At 29.9% G+C, this 22,143-nt stretch overlaps 1 protein-coding gene across 12 annotated transcripts; it reads left to right on the top strand.

Annotated features, from left to right (window-relative positions):
• The first annotated feature begins 747 nt into the window (after window positions 1-747).
• On the top strand, window positions 748-20,950 carry Cpsf6 (cleavage and polyadenylation specificity factor subunit 6). Of its 12 annotated transcripts, none has more exons than XM_072007655.1 (12): window positions 752-909; window positions 2,181-2,405; window positions 2,520-2,747; window positions 3,369-3,851; window positions 5,222-5,266; window positions 5,975-6,101; window positions 6,379-6,492; window positions 6,966-7,258; window positions 7,407-7,704; window positions 7,857-8,121; window positions 12,403-12,483; window positions 13,299-15,244. In XM_072007655.1, exons 1-12 carry the CDS (start codon window positions 853-855, stop codon window positions 13,465-13,467), a joined length of 2,385 nt encoding a protein of 794 aa, XP_071863756.1. In that variant the 5' UTR covers window positions 752-852; the 3' UTR covers window positions 13,468-15,244. The 12 variants fall into 12 exon arrangements, with proteins under 12 accessions (XP_071863836.1, XP_071863810.1, XP_071863756.1 ...); XM_072007665.1 differs by having other exon boundaries at window positions 753-909; window positions 6,978-7,258; XM_072007691.1 differs by lacking the exon at window positions 752-909 and adding an exon at window positions 949-1,293.
• Window positions 20,951-22,143: the final 1,193 nt, after the last annotated feature.

The raw sequence follows: 22,143 nt of genomic DNA, 5'->3' as shown, positions 1-22,143 counted from the left end.
TTATATATTTTAAGCAAAGAAAGATTCTATATAAAGTAAATATATCGTTTAACCAATACTTGATTCTCATTTCCTAAAAAATAATCATTCTTCACTTTCAATATCTAATTTTTGCGATGAAATATTTCAATAATAATAATTTGCAGCTATAAAATTAATCATGAGGCAGGAGGTTAATGTTAAAAGTATAGTTTTCCAGTTTATAACATATCAAAATTATACCAAAACCACCGATCAGAAAAAACCAATCAGAATCAATCGATTTGTTTTAACGCGTAGATTATAGAAATACCAAAATTATTTCGCGGTATGTTATTATTATTAAAATATTTCACGATAATCATCTTTGTATTCTATTCGATTTTCCAACGGTGGCAGACATATTGAATGTTAATGTAGGTAAAAGCATATAACATACACATATTTTATATTTATATTATGAAATATTTTAATAAAGATAAATTTCTATAAAATAATTTTTGTATTTCTGTAATCTATGCGTTAAAACTAATCGATTGATATATAACATGTTGCAATTCGTGAAAGGCAATTTTATAGAAATATATACATATATAGAATTATGAATTCGAACCTTTTCCACTAGATTTCGATCACATGGTTTTATTTACCTCTCCTACTCGACTCAGGCAATCTACGTACACATAATACATACATATGTATACTTCCAATGAATTTATCGGTTACCTCGGAAGGGGAAAAGATGGCGCTGTGACGTCATATCCGTTCAGCACGAAAACGTAACGTAATTCGCTAACACGTTTTCTCCTAGAACAGCATATTTCTTTAGGCTTGGCGCCTTCGTCAAATGCAGTGAGCGTCGGTGTACGTAAAATGGCGGACGGTGACATTGATTTGTACGCCGACGATCTCGAGCAAGATTTCGCGCAGGTAATTCGTTTTTATCATTGCTAATAAGTAACGAGTTGTCCTGTAGGCGTTGTTGTTAATTGGCTAATTTAGTAAAAAACATTGGAAACTGTGAGAAAAATGCGATAGCAGAGCGGGGTTGTTCGGCGTCATGGAGGAGAGACGGTAACGATTGCTTCGACAAGCGGTGTCCGATTCTCGTTCAGCCGGGATTTCGATTTTAACATACATCTCATTCGTGACGAGTAGACGTTGCATTCGATTATCACGACCGATAAACATTTTCTCTATTCTGTTACATAATTACCGTGGCCCATGCACGTTCTATTGCATCGGGGAAAAACTTAAAAAGCAAATACGTGTAATACACAGATTCACAGCAAGAAAAGCAAAATGGTGTTAGCGGTAAGGCAAATGTCTCGTAGCGCATTTTATTCCTCCACTTCGTTTAATTTTTAACTAAAGTTTTCATTATTGCATGCGAGACACCATTTTTTTCTTACAGCGTTTATATTATTTTGAAGTTTGTACACTTTATTTGTATGTGATGTTTTTTTTTTTCTTTTTTATTCCAACCGAAATTGCATCGAAACGATCAGTGCTTATTCAGGAAGCGAATTTTTTTTTTGTAGGTATGTGTGTACAGTTTTAATGAGCGTCAATGAAGCGTCTTATCCAGACAAAATTGTTATATTTTTAATCTTTTTGTACCTTTTATCTATTACACTATTTTTTGGCTTTTGTAAAATAATTTGTATTCTATAAGATGATTGAAATTTTTATAATAACAACTTTAATACTCATTTTAATACTTTATAAATTATGTTTTTGTTCTTGAAGGAATATGTTTAGTTAGAACTATTTTCCTTTTTTTCTTCATAGTTAAATATTTATGCAATACAATGGGAATAGAAAATATTAGAAAAATATGTGAAAAGAAGGTAGTAGCATACATACAATTTATAAATTATCCTCCATTGAAGATTTGGAAGGTAGTTAGTAAATTAAACTATTTATTAATGTATTAATTATTTTTTAAGCTTTCTCCAATATTATTTTTGGAACTTTAAGTAGATAACATAAAAATTGTATTTTGAATTTATTATTAATATGTATTAAATACTATATACTACTATTATATATCAGTATATTTTATATACTACACGTCTACTGAAACTGCACATTATTTTTACAATATAATTCATAAGAATATTCAGTTTACATGATGTAAATATATTAAATTCTTATGGTAATTAATCAGCTTATGATATATTTTTAATGATCTGTTTTAGGATGAGTTCGCTGGTGATGGCGTCGATTTGTATGATGATGTGATAGCAGCTCCTGCGGGTGGTAATGGTGGTGTTTCTACGGGAAATAGTGGAGATGGTGCTGGTGATACTACTTCACCAAATGAAGAAACAAATGGCAGCGCACCTTACCATCAACTTGGAAATAATATTCAGCCAAACCAAATTGGGAGACGTCATCAACTATATGTTGGAAATTTGACTTGGGTAAATAATTGAATATTAATTTATTTTCATTAATTAGCCTTTACTTTAAAAGCTTAGAGAAAAGGTCAATATTTTTGTAGTAATTTAAACTTATTGAAATATTTTTTATTGCAGTGGACAAGTGACCAAGATATAACTGATGCTGTTCAAAGTATTGGTGTATCAGATTTTGTTGAAGTAAAGTTCTTTGAAAATCGAGCCAATGGACAATCTAAGGGATTCTGTGTGATATCTTTGGGATCAGAACAAAGTATGAGGATATGTATGGAAAGATTACCTAAAAAGGAATTGCATGGACAAAATCCAGTAGTGACTTTTCCTACTAAACAAGCTTTGAATCAAGTAAGTATAGATATATCGACATTATGTACAGGCAACTATTTATGGGAAAGAAATAATTAGTACTGTGAGAAATTAATTTTTGTTATATGATTCTTTTCATGAGTTTTTACTCTAGTAGGTGTAAATAAAATATAAGATTGAATCTGCAGTTTTCCTCTTTTCTTTTAAAAAAATTTACTTGTGAAAATGTCAGATTGTTCACTTTTATATAATTTACATTAATATAGTTTCCATTCAAACTAAATATATTTGAATCTTTTAAAAAGTTAACTTTTTTAATGGAAATAATTTTGCACTTTTACATATATACAATTTTCATCATATATGATATATTATCAAGAAATTAATGTTGTCCTTTAAGTAACTTCTTTCAATCAAAACACATATAACTTACAACTAATTGGTCATATCTATAACATTGGCTATAAATATTCGAAAGCATGCCAAAGAATAACTCTCTCTTTAGAAATCTTTTTTATTTCTTCCTTCACCTTAGTACTGTATTGCATCTTTTCAAGAAAACAATATGAATTTCTTGACGGCTTAATCGTTATTTCTCTTCCCACTAAATAAATGAAAACTTGACATTTTGTACATTTGAAATTGTGTATATGTTCTCAGTTTGAGTCTCAGTGTAAGACACGACCAGCTCCGGCTCCTCAACAGAGTCAGAGTCAGCGTCCCCATAATCCACATCAGCATCAGTCACCAATGCCACCCCATCAACAGCATCCACAACATCCCCAACACCCTCAACATTCGCAACAAAATCATGGTCCTAGGATGATGATGGGTCCTCCGCAGGGTGTACGACCACAGAGAATGCCACCTCCAGGGATGGGTCCACCAGGTCCAGGTGGACCTGGCCAGCAAGGTCCACCGCGTATGCACGGTCCGCCGATGGGTCCTGGACCGGGACCGCACCATCCTTTACCTGGGCATCCTAACCAAGGTCCACCACCTCCTGGTTATCAGCAGGGGCCATGGAATGGGCCAAGACCTAATGGTCCACCTGGACCACCAAGAGGTCCAAGTGGACCTGGTGGTCCACCTCAACAAGGACCACCAGGACCAGGTCCTGGTCAACATCGGCCTCCAGGAATGGTATGTAATAGAGCTTTTATTTAATTATTCAATGTAATTGTGTGCATGTAGTTTGTCCTTTTTGTTAATAATTATACTTTTTCTGAATCGATTTTTTATATCTATAAAACTTAATATGTATTGCAAACTTGTGTTTATATTAGTTGTGGGATTTTGCTTTTAACATAAAAATAGAAGGTAACTAAGAAAGACAAGAAAGGAGATAAGAATGTAATATGTAATTGTCTAATATAATTGTGTATTATATAGGGTGTTGGGCTACAGGTGTAAAAAAATTTAAGGGGTGATTCTTAAAGCTAAAGTAAGACGAAAATCAAGAATTAAAAAATTGCGTTTTCGGCTTTGTCTTTTAGTTATTGACAATTAAAAATTAGTCGAAATATGTCTGCACGAGCGAAAATCTCTTTACACAAACAAAAGTAGGTCAACCTAAGCAGTGGAGTCCACAGGCATCCTCAAATCGAATAATACATGGGCAGTAGTTTACCTTGCACAAATTGTAGAGAAGATTATGATATTTGAAGACGTTAGTTTACCTTGCACAAATTGTAGAGAAGATTATGATATTTGAAGACGTAAACCGTCCTACGCAATATTTTGTAAGAAAAATCGTAGATTAAACATTATACCTATCTATTAAAATCCACAACAGCATGTCGAAAGTCGCCTCATGGAATTTTCGAGTGACAGCGTTAATATTTTCCCTAAACCTTTGCCTCCATAAATAATTAATAAATAGGGGAAACATTAACGCTGTCTACTCGAAAGTTTCATGAGGCGACTTTCGATATGGTGTTGTGGATTTTAATAAATAGACAGGTATAATGTTTAATCTATAATTTTTCTTACAAAATGTTGCGTAGGACGGTTTACGTCTTCAAATATCATAATCTTCTCTATGATTCGTGCAAGGTAAACTACTGTTCATGTATTATTCGATTTGAGGATGCCTGTGGACCCCACTGCTTAGGTTGACCTACTTTTGTTTGTGTAAAGAGATTTTCGCTCGTGCAGACATACTTCGACTAATTTTTAATTGTAAATAACTTAAAAACAAAGCTGAAAACGTAAATTTTTTTATTCTTGATTTCCATCTTATTTTAGCTTCAAGAATTATCCTTTAAATCTTTTTGCACCTGTAGCCGAACAGCCTGTGTAGCTTCCCTAAAGCTATAGAAAAATAACTATAGAAAAGTAATTTTTTATTATTCTTTAGATAATACTTGATATATTAATTAGAAATTTTTGTCAAAGTTAATCATTTCTTGGTTTTTACAATTTTATGATATATTTTATATAAATCGATAAATTATGGTACAAATTACAAGAATATTTTTTGCACTTACATGTCTTACGCTTCGCGTAAACAGAGTTGTACTAGAGACCTTTCAGAAGCCAGTTACCATATACCACAGGTAACACACAATGTGTCGTTTTTCCTGCTTTTCACGTTGTAAAAATTATCCATTCTTCAAACTTTTCAGTATTGATTTGTTTTTAAACACAAAATCTGATCGAACACTATTGAAATTAATAAATACTATATTGAAATTTTATTATTTTTAGAATTCTAAAATATTTTAAATTATACTTATATGGAAAATAAGATTTGGATTATATTAATAAAAATGTCATCTAACTGCTATCTTTTGATATTAGCTAATTCAATCATCTTTCTTTTGAATAAAGCTGTATTTAGTTATTTTTTTATATAAACTTCAAGTGTTAAAAGAAAATGTAATATAAAAATATAATCTGCAAAATTTATTTCTTTGAAAATTACAAAATTACAAAATTAGCAATGCATGAGATATGTATAACATGAAAAGCTCTTTCAGAAATCAATAAATTATTTCGTTTCAATCTATTTAGTGGTTAATTAAATTTATACAGCACATTGAAAAGTTTTTGATAAACCAATAACTGGCTCTGATATTGTAATATTTTATCATTATTATTAATTACTTTATGATTATTGTTTAATAATAGTATTCGATAGTAACTCGTGTTATTGATGCATCTCATTATTAATTAATTTTTTGCTGTTATTTTCCAAGTATAGAGAATGATTTTTAATTTAATTATGGTAGATTGAAATAGAATCTTCGTTTGTCTCCATTCAGCAATTTCATGGTGGTCCGCCTGGTCCACCTGGTCAAGGACCTCCACGTGGTCCACCTGGACATCCTGGTGGACCTCCAGGTGATCCAAGAGGTGCTCAACCACGTCCCGAATGGAATAGACCACCAGGTTTGTTAAATATCATGATTCATTATAGATTATATACTGAAACATCTTGGACTCACACGCTCTGTTCTTTCCTTCATTTCATGTGTCGTTATGATAAAATTCTTCTTTTTCCACAGCTTATAGTCTGCATGATAGAGTAGATTATGAAAATTATCAAAATTACTATACAAAACAGGACATAAAGAACTTTAGTAATAAATCACTTCCAATAACAAAGCATTATGTAATCAAGTTTTTGTGAATAAAGTTCACTGATGTAATTATTCAATGTGCATAGGAATGCATCACGGGCCTCAGGGACCACCAGGTTTCCCTCAACATCAACATATGCAAGGCCCGCAACCTGGTCAAGGCCCACCACAGAGAGGACCTCCTCCAGGTTCTATGGGTGGTGAGAAATTTAGGACGTTCATTGAATATTAACAATATCGTTATTAATTTTTCTTATAATAATGCATGATATTGAGGGAAATTTTATGCTTAGGAGTATGAAGGTACAAGGTGTTTCAGACAAAAGTAACATAAACAATTCAATTTTTGTTGTTGCCACAATTTCAATGAACATAAAGTATATAATTGAAAGTATTTTCAAATAATACTAAAAAAATAAGTAATAATAATATAGGAAAGAAGTAGTTCAATTCGAATAAATATATTTAAAAGAGTAAAAATTAGAATATATAAAGAAAGGTGGAAACTTTTAGTCTATAATAATTTGTCATAATCTTACAACATTGTGCAAGCATATTCTAAAGCAAAAAACGTACTTTATCAAGTCAATCATACAATAAAAATTGTTTTGTGTAATGAAAAAATTTATAAGCTTGCTATACAGTGTTGCAAGCTAACAAAGATATTGATCAGGAATGTTACCAGGTCCAGGAGGTCCGCCACCTGGTCATGGTGGCCCACCTCAAGGACCACCACAAGGACCCCCAGGAGGACCTGCACCACATGTGAATCCAGCATTTTTCCCACAAGGACCACCTCATCAACATCCAGGACAACATCCACCAGGTCCTCCTGGTCCACCCCATGGACCACCACATGGTCCACCTCATGGTCCACCTCATGGTCCACCTCATGGTCCACCACATGGTCAACCACATGGACCACCACATGTGCCACCTCATGGTTATGGACCACCTGCAGCACAGGTATATGGTATTCTATTTTATATTGTCCATTGTACTAATATTTTATATTATATTTCTGATATTATTTAATGGCTTCACTATTACGTTTCATAATACTCCTGCTTTATTAAAATTTTAAAAAAATCAAGATGAATTATATATCTTACAGCCACCTTATGGCGCACCAGGACCTGATCATCGCCCAGAAGGTCCTCCTCCCCTTACAGAACAAGAATTTGAAGAAATCATGGGTAGAAATAGAACCGTTTCTTCTTCTGCTATTGCTCGAGCAGTATCTGATGCTGCAGCAGGGGAATACGCAAGCGCTATAGAAACTCTGGTTACAGCCATCTCTCTGATAAAACAATCCAAGGTTGCTGCAGATGATAGATGTAAAATTTTAATCAGTTCTCTTCAAGACACCTTGCGTGGCGTTGAAACCAAGAGTTATGGATCCGCACGTAGGGGTAAGTATTTTATTTCTTACATTTAGAACAATAAAAATAGATATGTGTTTAATAAATTTTTTAATCACTTGCAATGGCTTTCATATCTCCTATGATTCTATCGAAATTGAAATTATTGTATTAGTTAATCTAGATTTAATGAATAATTTCAGAACGATCACGTTCACGAGACAGGGAACGCAGTCACAGAAGAAGACGTGAGCGATCAAGGAGCCGTGACAGGGAATACAGAGAAAGAAGTAGAGATAGAGATAGAGAACGTGACAGGGAACGCGATCGTGAAAGGGAAAGGGATCGTGATCGTGACAGAGAACGTTATTACAGTGAACCATATCCACGGGAGAGATCACGAAGCAGGGAGAGGGATCGTGAACGTGAAAGAGATCGCGAATATAGAGAGCGAAGCAGAGAAGAAAGGTAAGCTCAACATCTCATAATTATTTTAACTGTCACTACTGGATGTACCTTCTTATTCAATTCAGTCAAAAATTAACTGACAGTCACAACTTATAACTGATAACCCTCGTAATAATAGTCACGTATGCGTGTGATTTAGAAAAAGAAAATGAGTACGATAAGTCCATATTTATATAAAATAATCCGACGTTTTACATTGTAACAGATCGTATATGACTATATACAGTTTACTAAAATATATCATGCAATTTTCTTCGCAAATAGATATAGCATTATAGCAACGATATTGATCTAAGTAATATAAGTCCCATTTATTGTATTATATATTTTGCAAACATTTTCAATCATGCTATACAGAATATTGTATGCGGAGTTCATCCGAAACGTTCTATTTGAATACTTATTTAAAATACCATTAAGTAGTATGAAATTTGATAAAAGTGCAAGTAAATTAAATGAATTGTATCTGGTATTAATGATGTTTAGAAGAGAACGCGTTGATTTATAATGTGTTCAATTGTAAAATAATTAATAATGTGTGTCTATTTAAATACTAACGTATTTCATTGGGACAAATTTAACTGTCATTAAATATTAATAATTGCTTGTAACATTTCTTAATATTTCCGTATTGTCTGTATTAATTAATTATTCTGGAAAAATTCATAAGTACAGACAAAGACCATAGATAATTTTATATGGTCATATAACAATAATTTATAAGACTCAAATATAGTAGATTTTACTAATGATAAAAAGTGAACTTAACCCTTTTGCTGTAATGTAATCTCAGATCTATGTGTTATAATTCTACAACATCTATACTCTACAAATGGATGCTTACAATTGAACAAAAAGAATCTGTTATAATTATTATGTAGAATAATTGCGACTGAGTTAGTTATTGAAAGGATATTAACTATAATCGAGTAAAAATATTTGCTCATATCATTGACAGCGACAGGGTTAAATAAAATTAACGTTACTTTGATACATTAATTGTTATTGGGCATTTCAGATCTTGAATATTTATATATTTTAGTATGATATCTTTTTTAACAATTACTAAATATTAAATAAAAATCTATTTAAATGAAAGTACTTTTAAATTTTCTCTGCTATCAGTTAAAATTTAACCCTTTGGGGATGGGACGGTTCGAAGTCAACCGTACCGTGGGGCCGAGCTGCTGCCGCGATAGTCATTTAATATTGCCAGCGCTCATTTCTGCTTAGACGCGCTTTTCGTTCATAGATGTCAAATTCGAGATTTATGTACATAAATAGATACTTCACAGGATAAATAAAATGTGACACACATATGAGTCCTTTGGTTCTATCAGTTGTCTTCGCCGAACGCGTATATGAGTTTCTCGGCCAAATTGATGGTTTACACAGAACGCATATATGCGACGGTAGTCCGCGAAGGGTTAATTTATAAGAATTCAAAATATTATTAATCTTTAATCTTTGTAAATTATATTGGAGATAAAAATGTTAATCACAAGGACATTTTTTTTCAAAATTTTAGACATTTATAAAATGTGAAAAATAACAATTAACGTATCAATTAAATGTTTTTTTATTATTGTATCAGATTGTTCGTTAATGTCTACTTTTTTAATCTACTACATAAAATTTGTTAAAGGCATTAATTAGAAACAAATATTATATTATTATAATAGTTACTTGATACCTTGAAAGCTAAAAGTGGACATTATTCTTAATACAATTAAGTGTCTTGATTTAGGTGCTCTGCGTTATTATTGAGTGTAAAAGTGACAGGTAAATTATAAATATTGAACTCCAAGGACTGTTATTATTCCTATGTTAGCTTCAATTTGCTGTGCATATGATTATATAATGGTAAATATTATTATTATTATAAAGTTCTAATATAAGATGATCTTCTCATTAGATAACTCAAAAGCGATGCCGCCATCACACCGAAAATCACATTCTCCTTCCCATTCTCTTTTTACATCTATATATACATACATTTATCCTATTTCAGTGGTATCAATTTCTACTGATATTATAAATCACACAACCGATATTGTTATTGGCGATACTGTCTTTGAGTTAATTAACGAGAGTCACTAAACAGTATAATGAAAATATAAACGTATTCATATTTTAATAAATCAGTTCTTTATAAAAAATTATAATACGTTATTATGATTTCAGTATTTAATAATAACCTAAAATATTCGAAGCAACTAAATACAGTACAAATTTATTTCATACTTTTCTGAATGTTATTAAATCATTGGCAGAAATACAAATTATATTTAAAAGATGCTCAGTATATATTAGTTAACATAGGAAGAAATTGATTGTTTATCAAACAGTACAAAAAAAAAAAAAAAATCATAAAAGCACCCTTATGTTCGTTTTAAAATAGCAGACATTAAAAATTTTTTTCGTCCTAATATTATCAATCAGCGATAAGTAATAACCACAAGTAATCACTATTGATTTTCATTAGTTATGGTTTTAGAAAGTAACAGGGGCATTTTTTTATAATAGAAAAACTGAAAATATTGCGATCTCAATTTTTAAACAATATAATATTTTAGGAACATTTATATATAATAGTAATGTAATTTAAATGATGCAATTGAAATAACAATTCTATTTGCGAGTTATAAATTTTATTGTAAATTGTTCAAAACTTTAACATGCACTAAAACGACGAGATTGTAATTTTATTAATCTATATGTTTATTGTTTTTGGAATATTCAGTAGTAAGTGAGACTAAAGTTTCAAAGATGAAATAGCCAACAATAAACGAAACTTACTCATAATTGAAATGATTGAAAGATTTATAGATTAAGGCGAACATCCGTTCATTAATTAAATATTAGAACAGATTTAAGGAATGTTCGCATCTACATTTTTATTTCAATTTTGTAAATACGAGGGAAGAAATGAACTTTGTACTCAGTATCAATGATACTTCTGCAAGTTATTTTTGTCATATGATATTTGAAGTGTGTGCGTGGATACACTTAGAGTCTGAATCTTATTAATTTACATCAATAAAAAGATAAAGGTTGAAGCTGTGTAACAATAGTTTTCCTAATATACAATTGACAATTTTGGAATGTAAACAGATGTTAGCTTCTTCCTTGAGATAATTCATACAGTACATTCAATACAATTGTTCCCTCTTGTTCCTCCTGTGTAGTTGTAATCTTTATTTCCAAAGTCGCCATTGGAAAAAGTATGTAAAAGAATGTGCATATCTTTTTTGTAGATATTGCTTTCTATTCAAAACACTTCAATATGTTTCATAGAGATATTGTAAATGAAATTTTTGCCAAGTATATTTAAGATGTGATAGAGAATTAAATATTTAATTTATGAACTGCATCTATTGGTATTTTAAAAAATTACTGAGCTTTATCTAGCGATAGAATTATTACAGTTATTAATCCTAACAATTCATAAGATTAATAGTTCATGAATTAAATAGTCAGTTTCCACATATTGTTATCTTTAGTTATTTATAAAACATGAGTAGGAATGATTACAATTTTACTTTATTTATTAATCTAGCATATTCATATCTTGATATACATATCTTGATATACATAATGTAAAAATACTTAAAACGTATAATTACTATTTATATATTAAGATGGTTAAATGCTTCTTCAATTTATATATTATGTTAACATATATTAACACAAGATCTGCACTTATCCGGAGAAATACTGTAACATTGTTTCTAATATCAAGTTGATATATGTACAGATCTACAAATACTTTACTACAGTAAAGTAGTCATAATCCTGAAACCATAAAAAGAAATGAAATCTATGCAACACAGTTATATCATAGCAGAAATTATCTTCTATTTTTCCATGTTTTGAAGTCAGTTATTCTTGTTTCATTTTGAATATTCAAATATGGTTACAGGTTTAACAATGAATCTCAAAACTTCTTTGAGTATATGTAGTATTGTACACATGTACTTACATATAACCGGTAACTGTAGCTACTATTATTTCGAATAACATATTGACATATCTTCTAATTTAATCTATATTTCAATAGAAAAATGCTAAAAAATGGTTGTCTTTTATATAAGCATTAAATCGTAGAGTAAGTTTACAATATAATATAAATTTTGCTCGAATAAGTGATCGTTGCTAAATTATAGTAGACTGAAAAAGGAAAATTGAATATATTTCTTAACATAGCTTATTTTAACTAAAGCAACGTATTAAGCCTGGTAACAGTATAAGTCATAACGAAGTATGCATATTTTCCATTAGTACGACACGTCAGTCAGCCAGGCCAAGAGTAAAAGAAGAACCGCCAGAGACGGCTCCCGTCTCGTCTTCCAAGGCGTCTAGGTAATTTACACTTTTTTTTTCATTAAAGAGAATGCATGTAGATCTCATTACAAAGTATTATCTTGTTAGATGCAATACAACAGATTAGAGTTATTCTTAAAGAGTTTGATTCAGAATTCACGTATTGATTACATTATCTATCATTTCACAAACAGGAATATTTTAGAATTCAAATAAAAATTTCGTAAATAAGTGGGAGAGAGAAGGGGGAGAATACAAAAAATATAAGAAGTAGAAAAATAAGAGACAAGTATAAAGAAAATGTTTCAACTCACTTTTGTTTCTTCACATGCATATAATGATGAGAAAAGGTATTAAAAGTTATAATTCTATTAGAATATCGCACGAATTCAGTGAATCTGTTGCTTTCTGATTACAAAATCGTTTATTGCAAATTGTTGGAAAATTTAGATAAATATTAGTTTTTCTTTGTTATTAAAACTTCTTGTTAGAGTAATGTGTTTAGTTCCTGAAGTTATCAGAGACTTTTTTATGCAGTAAATTGTCTCTTCTAAATGCTTAGTAATTTTTTTCCTTTCTCTTAAGCCTTTGCAATAAGTAAAAACCTGATCGCAAAAATCAAAATGTTAATAGAGAGCAAGGAAACGAATAAAAAAAAAAAAAAAAAAATTAGAAAGTTATCATGAACGAAGGAGGTAGGGTACATTAGAGAAAGATACATAGCGTATCAAAGAGTCCCTGAGTTAATGTAAATATATCTTAAGAAGACATAAAAAGAATTAAAAAAAAAAAAAAAGCAAATTAATAGTGTACACCGGTAAAGTAAGATAATTGGCTGACGTGTACTTGTGTAGGTATTATGACGATCGCTACAGAGAGCGTGAACGAGACAGAGATCGAGAACGAGAGTCGAGCCGAAGACCATCCGAGAGAGAACGAGAACCGGAGCGTGAACGGGAGCGAGAACGAGAAAGAGATCGTCGCGACGAACGTGGAGACTCTTCGCATCGTTCAAGGCATTAAAGGCGATTACGTGTCGGAGAGAATAAAGAAGAATTCTCGTTTACAAAAAAATCAGAAATAACAGAGAAAACAGTGAGAATAAAAATACAGAAGGGCCAGAAAACGAGGAAGAGGTCACGTCTTAGCATGCAGTGTTTGCAGGATCTTACCGGTCATTTTCTTGCAAGCGTCATTGAGAAACGGATCCAAGAGGACATTCGTACACGTTTATCTCCTGAGAGCACATGTTTATCTTCTGTATTTTGTCTGAATATCAGTAGTATTTAAACACTTTCTCGGCTGAACAGGGAAACCATTGGTTTCAAAATGAAAGAAACACAGTGACCTTCCAATTAATTAAGTTTTTTGATAAATCTATCATGATCCCAATTATATATGATCGGTAATTCAGAGCACCTTTCAATACAACAGATTTAGTCTTTGTATTAGAAGTATAGATAACCATCTTCCAGTTATTTGTTTTACATGACAAATAGCTCTGTACTAGAGGTCTGTAGTTTATGTGTATTTAATATCTATGTGTACACGTGTATGAAACGTATCTGAATGTTTTACCACGTAATTTTTAGTACATGTTTATCTGTATATTAGGAGTATCTAATTCATGTATGTTTAAATATCCGGGTACACGTATATTGATGCATTCATATTCTAACTTACAACTTAGAAATCTATATTTAAAAAATTTTGCTTTATTCACTTATTGTTGTACTATTGTATCTTATTAGTAGAATGATTATTAATTCTTAAGTTTCATATTAAAGTATAAGATTGTGATCAATCACAATTCCTTTTTTTATAAACATATAAAATTCTAATTATAGGAAATTAAAAACATGAATTTTCTATTCCCTAGTAACATGCTACACGTGTCTGTTTATTGCACGTTTAGGAAACTATGACCTCTAGAATTTTTATCAGTTGCAACTGAATGACTATGTTATGATTGTATTAAATTATAAATATCTATTTTTAGATGTGTTTAGATATTATCGGTATGTGACGAAGCATCTAAAAATAGAGAATCTCGGTCGAGAAAGTGGCGAATTCTAATTATGTTTTAATAACATAATTTGCAAGTCTCTGTGTAAACTTTCGGCAGAGTTTCGAATCGCAAGCATTTTAGCCAAATTACTACGGGTGGTTTTGTCATAAGGGATTCTTAGCAACACGTTGCATGGGTGGTTGATCGTAGAATTTGACAGTTTCTTTTTGAGTCATCGATGGTGTTGTTTTTTTCTTTTCTTTTTTCTTTTTACGTAGCATACACTATCATATTACTAAATATAATTACACTAATTATAAAAAAAACAACAAGAAAAATGATAATGAAGCTAACGAAAACGCATACACCACATATGCATATATACATGTATATCTATGTAACATTTAAGCAGAGAGTATTTGTTTAGTTTTCAGAAAAAAGTAGTGAGAGTGAAAGAGCGAGAAAGAGAGGGAGAGTATGTGTTATTCAGGAATAAAAAAAAAGAATAATGATAATAGCAACAACAAATTAACAAAAGCAAAAAGGTGACGAAAGCACAACGAAAGTTATGTTTCACGAAGAGTTGTGTTCAGTTGCGGTTTACAGAGAAGCTGAAGAAGAGGCTTGCGCCGCACCTATTGGCGAACGGTGTTGTGTTTGCTGGTTGCCTCGGGGAAGAATGAAGATCACACTCTGGACTCTCGTCATCGGTCTTCTATCTCCGCGACGATGCAAGATTGTATCTTAACTATAATATATATATACGCTTTCAAAAAAAATATACGTGATAAACATGTCTTTACTTTATTCATCAGCACACACAATCTTCCTGATAAATATGTTATTTTTGTTTTTGTGCTATTGCATTATTCCATTTATTAATCGAAAGGTAGAACCAATCGAAAGACGCATACACGGCATCCGATTTAAACACTTTCGATCTCACCTTTAATTAATTTATCTCTGTACAATTTCTGATGTTCGTAACGACGATCGATTAGGGATCGAAAGTGTATGATAACAGGGGTGGAACACGATATTTTACATGTAAAGCAATGATTATGTTCCCCATTATGTTCTATGACATATACTAGTCTCATCCATGAAATTGGAAGAATCAATGTCAGAGTTATATATTTACTCTTTGATAGTTGAGTGTTTGAAAACTAATTTACTAAAACTACCCAAATCTGTTCATCTAAAAATAATAAAGATTACTATCCTGATATGATCATAATTTTGTTTATTAGTTGTAAATAAATATAGATATTCTAAGATCATCGACTTGGGTAATTTTGGTAAATTAATTTTATGTAATAGTGCCATCTTATTTTTCACTGTTTAGTTGAAACGGCATAGAAAATTATTTATAACGATACATAGTATATTGTGAAAGCGTAACACGTTCATGGAACGACTTTGTTTGAATTGTCAAAAAGGTCCTGTGTATTATTTGAAGAAAAGAATTTCTCTCCTGTGTACCCTCTTAGAGCGTACAAATTAATCCTCGTATAATTAAGGTTTATGTAATTAAGAGTTGTATGAAGAATTATGTTCACCTCTTAGGCACTTGAATGTAGAATTTAATGTACATAAAAATATCATAAATATAATATTGCGTTCGACAAATGTTACATATTTTAAAAATATGTATTTTAAATCCAGTAATATATTATGGTGATTTCAATTCTTGATTGTACGAGGATTAGAAACTAGAAAAGTTAGTATTCGTGTGCAGTAGCAGAAACTCTTTCATGTTTTAGAAGGATCGGTACTACTGTATTTTTCTATGCTCAAGCATGATGTCCTTAAGACTTAACGTCCCTCCTCCTTGTATATTTAATCTTCATTTTTTATGCATCTTCCGATCTGAAAGGAGAATATATCATCTTATAATTTATTTTTTAGTCACACGTTATATGTATTATTTTTTAAGTAATATGTTATTCGATCGCTACAGTTAGATGTAAACTAAACTACGAAGTTGTAAAAGTCATATACTACAAGCACTGAATTACGCATGAAAGAGTTGAGAATAGCTCGAAAGAAATTACAACTAAATTGAACACTATACATTCGTCCTCTTTAAGAGAGGGAAAAGTATCAAAAGTAAACAAAGACAGCGAGGGTGGTTCTCCTTTCGAATGGATTTTTTATCAGGGATCATTATGAATGATGATACACTTAATGATAGCTCTGTGAGACAACGTTGTATGTATATATTAATTTTTATCATGTATCGCATAATCATTCGTTATTTTAGCAGAACCCTCGACGGTCTTCTTTCATGTTTAACAGATTATTATATAAGATAAAATGAAATGAATTATATATATATACACACACACACACACACACATTATATAATTTCTTATATTATAAAAATTTATTACATTTTTAATATTTATGAAATGGTTTTGTTGCGCAACGATTAGCGATATATTATTATTATTTCTATATGCTTGTGAAAGCTTAGCTGTATAACTTTAGTTCATTTCACTTGGTATAAATTTTTAACCAGAAGCGTCATGTTTTAGAGAGAATGAAAAGGGAAGAAGACCGCAAAGGGCTGAGCATTTGGTACCTTTTAACAAGTACCAGGAAACGGATGATGGACTCTCACAGAGCACAATACCAGATAGTTAAATTCTCAGCAACAAAAAAGAAGGAAAATCCCAATAAATTTTTATGTTGTAATACACGAGACCAGTTTGCATGATCACATACATATACACATACGTGTCTCGTGAATGATTATGTTTCGATGTGCCATTTTGAAGTAACCATATAATAGTTAATTCGACCATGCAGCTAGAAATAAGAGACACTGCTGGATGGAGTACGACCAACTCATAGTCCAATTGTTTGAGTTTATTCATGCCTTGATCCTTTGTGATTCAATGTTTCCAATTTAAGTTAATTTATTTTATATCAATTTTCATTATTGTTATATCTATGAATTATAATTTGTCAAACACATTTTCTATGAAATTGAAATAGAATTGTTTTTATCATTAGTTTAATTCTTGTAAAAGTGATTTATATAACATATTTCATTATTTGATACTGGAAATACAATTTATTTTTGTAGGATAATTTGGTAAAATGAAACAAGTATATTGCTCAAAATAATTGATGAATAAATAGTACCTACTATTAAAGTAAAGAATTGCAAAGGATTAATGTAAAATGCTTTTTTCACTCCTACTTATCTTTATAACTTAAAATTCAATATTTTTGCAACAATCAGTCTAAAAATCCGAATACAATGACTACATTAATTTACAAACAGTATAGACAATTCGACTATAAGTATAGTTCTTAGAAAGTGAAATGTATAAATTGTAGTTCTTATGAGAATCATTGAGCTGTACACACACTGCAACAAAAGCCTGCATCTCCTGGACTTGTTAGCACTGTGTGCGGCTTTCTTTATGTATAGATCTTTTTACTGCGATTCATCAACCAGAAAGATATTTTACTATATCTCAGTCATTTCGCCTTCGATTCCTATGTTATGTTTAAACGGTGATTTTCCGGAAAAATAATTGAGAACACAATACTTTAACGTATCAGGATTAAAAAGAAATTTTTATCTTCAGTTCAGTGCAGGTTCCAATGATTTCATTGAGGCATCTAAATAATCGGAGTAATTATAATATTATTTTTCCTGTCATTTAAAATTGAAAAAGAAAAAAGTCTGCATTGCATTCTTACATTACAAATATGCGACAAGTATTTTTTTGTGTACTAATAATAAGAATTGTCCATTTAAAGCGCAATTTTAAGGTGACAAAATATTGGTGTAAGATATTTGTCATTTCCTAATTTTGTCTTATTTTCTTTTTAATGTGAAAGAGATATTGTTTCAAAGAAAGTTAACGATTGTTTATAGAAAATTAAAATATACTCACGATTAGTTAATCTTATTTTTAATTTTTTTCTTTTCTTTTCTTTTCAATTTTATCGTCTAACTTACGGTAATCAACGCTGAAACTATTTCATAGTCTTAGTGATAGTTGCGTTTTAAATGAATAGTTCTATATTTGTTTCTTATCAAGAGTACAAAGAGTTGTGAGATATTTTTATCTGTAGCTTTATTTTTTAATGATTTATATTTAACGACATTCTATTTATAGAGATCATATTTTGTTAATAGAGGTCTCGGTCAAGTGACGCTGTGAATTATAGGACTTATATAAACAATCATACGATAACACGTGAAAAAGGACAGTTTCAATTTTTTGAAACGCAAAGCGCTTTGTACTAAATAGTATTATTATACAGAACTATTACAGTTCTACGTGACGATATCAAATAATGCGATCATTATCAAGAAAATTTTATAAAAGCTAAAAGAATCACATTTCTGTGAATCTACACAAATGATTGTTAATATTTAGTGGTCTTAACGAAACCGACGAAAATCTTTTGTAATGTTGTGAGAGCACTATAAATCTAATGACAACTTTTGTAAGTAAGTATTATAATGGCATATTTAGAATCATGCAATGAAATGCATAGAATTCTCAATATTTTACAATTCATGATATTAGTATAGTTTTTTTTAATCATTCAGAATTATAAATCTGAAACATGAAAAAGATTAATGTTAATTTAATAGACAAACATATAATTGTGAATTTATGATCAATTGTCAAGAGAAACTAGAAAATTCTCAAAGAGATAAATTGATGTTAAAAGAAAAATATATGTATATATATAATACATATTTAAACTATATCAAAAGTTACAACTCTTTTCAATACAATGAAATCTTAAAGAAGTCAATAAATCAATAATAGATCTTTTTATAATATCAATAAAATTTTTGTTATATTATCAAGATTTATAAATGTTTTAAAATGCTTAGAAAAATACAAACAACACAGGCATTAGATATATATATATACACACTACGAATTTTCTTCTGTGATCTCGTAAAAACGTTTAAGAAACGTTAAAATATGCACAGAATATCGTAAAATTTTACAAAATCAAATATTTAGTATTCTAATAATTTTCTTATTAGTACAAAATTAAAATCTTCAAAATGAACAAAAACATTATGTGTTAATATTATATAGTTTTAAAGCATTTGTTCCTGAAAGGTAATAGAAAAAGATAACAGAAAATAAGTGATAGAAATAAGCGGTTTATTAATTATAATTTATTCAAATTCGGTAACAGCATATAACGATGCGGATTTTTAGTGAACGTAGGGGTTTAAAAGGGTCTACTTTCCGAGTATGCCATGCATGGCGCCCTTTGCACAACTATTGCTCGTTACGATTTCTTCTTTACGCATACATACATATATATATTTATATTTATTTATTTTGTTGTATAACGTACTATTTAAACCTGTTAATATTTTACTAAGTCGAAAATAGAGATTGCCTGGAGAAATGTGTATGGAGTTAATGGGTAAGTGTATAATATCACAGAATACAGCTTTAAAAATCGATACCTCCCATGGATCACGTTTGTTTTTGTACGTTTATCAATAGTCTACATTTATATATACATATATACGTATACTTCCAGTCGATATACGAGCTAAAATTTTGTTCAGACGTTTATATGTTACCCTGGTTTTTCTGAGAGCGTATCAAGTAGTTAATTGCTTTAATTGTGTAAGCAGGAATAATTAGTCCTACAAGAATCGAAGCTAAATTCGAGAATTCAAGTCACTAACATGTTAACGATTCAAAATGAAAGAAATTTTCTTAAAATTTAAACAAGAAAATTTGTGATTTTACATATTTGTTTGTTGTTCTTAGTTAATTAATTAACATGCTGGTTTCTACTAGAGTCCTCGAAATTATCAATTTTGCGGATGTTCAAATTTCATCGATATAAAATTGATATTCAAGAATTCGAAATGAAAAGAACAACAGGTAACAAATTGAAATTTGAGCATCGTTTTACGTTGATGATGGTCATAATTTGTATAAAGAAACATTGTACGATTTAATAAGATCGAAATTTTTGTGTACTTCGTTACATATCGGTAAATTTTTCACTTTTGTATTATTCAGATACAAATTTTACAAATTCTAGTCACTTGTGCCTTTACCAAATTAAGCAAATTTTTCGATTTTCCAATTCGGAGTTTGTAGAAATAGTTGACGAAAAAATTTAATATCGTTCCCTTATGCGCTTTCAAAATCGAATCCTTTGTATAAAATGCTTTTAAAAAAAGTAATAATTATTCGTCAATTAGAATTAATTGCATAGAATGCAATTATGGCAATTATTGAGTTATTTATATTACAAAAAGAAAACGCAAGAGAGTTATATACATACATACATACATACATTGCGAAATTTTACGCAACATGTAGTAGTATATTGTTATATGTAAATCGATAACATTGTGTGTGCGCGCGCGTAGAAGTTATTTACATATAAATAATTTTACACGAAATCAATTCTTATCATGATAAATAAAATAAATATAATTCATATTTTATATCCTATACAAATATCAAGAAAGCAAAATATTTATGATTTTTGCATTAGATTCATTACATTATATTTTGCACACACTAAAAATTATAAATCACTATCGAAGTTGTATAATAATGATAGAATTAAGTATTGCGTGTCAAGAGAGGCCGTATATCTTCTTAATCGATTATGATCATAGAAAAATCAATATTCTAATATCGTAACATATTGATCGATAGAATGTGCTTTAAAGACAAAATTGCATTTTTTGCGTGATCAAATTCATTCAGCGTAAAAAGAGGAAAGAAAAATATGCATTACATTTGTTATAAACAAATTACCATATGTCAATGTAATTCGAAATATTTAACAATATTTTGGCTCGTTACCGTAGAATAAGGAATTTTAAATCCTATTTTATGCAGATTGAGGCATTTTTCATAATTCTGAATATTTTTATCCTGCATATATTTTCTTTTTTGTTTTATTTGAATATATTTACTTTCAACAAACTTGTGCAGAAGTTACGGAAAAAGTAATTATTTTTGTTGCCATATTACTATTATTTTAATCCTTAAGATATACTTATGTGGTTAGATCAATTTCTTCATTATAATGAATTTTGTTTCTTGCAGTTTAAAATTTTCTAATTTAAGGGATAATATGGTAATGAAGGAAAAATATATTCCTGACAACTTTTTAAGGGTCGAGGTTATGTGCAGTGAAAATCTCACGACTCATTGTTTCAAAATGAATTCACAATGTACCCTCTTTTTTTTCACCTTTTAAAGATACTTAAGACTATTATTAGAATGCAGCAAGTTTTTTGAAATACTCGTTTGTATAAAATTTGAATATGCCTCATACTGCATAAATATTTTGAAATTAAATAATAAATATATCAAATAAAAAAGAAGGTAAGTGTCAAATTGAAATTGGAATTCCTTAATTATATCGTGTATATAGTCGGTCGTAAAAGGTACAAAAAGTTACGATACATATACAAATATAAAATAGTACATTATTTTTTAGAATAAAACTAAATTTTTGAAATTATAACAGTCTAATTCTTAATTTTTATAAATATTTTAACAATTTCAAGTATTTTAATAACTAATTTAAGAAATGTACTTTACTTATTATATAAGAATTTTCAATGCTCAATTTTTATTCATGTACTCTTTTTACACAAATACTAGTTTCTACTGTAATTTTTATTACTTGCTTACACAAACAAA

This window comes from Bombus fervidus, chromosome 1 (assembly GCF_041682495.2).
Source record: "Bombus fervidus isolate BK054 chromosome 1, iyBomFerv1, whole genome shotgun sequence".
Classification (NCBI taxonomy): Eukaryota; Metazoa; Arthropoda; class Insecta; order Hymenoptera; family Apidae; genus Bombus; species Bombus fervidus.
This window is presented reverse-complemented; position numbering and strand designations above follow the sequence as displayed.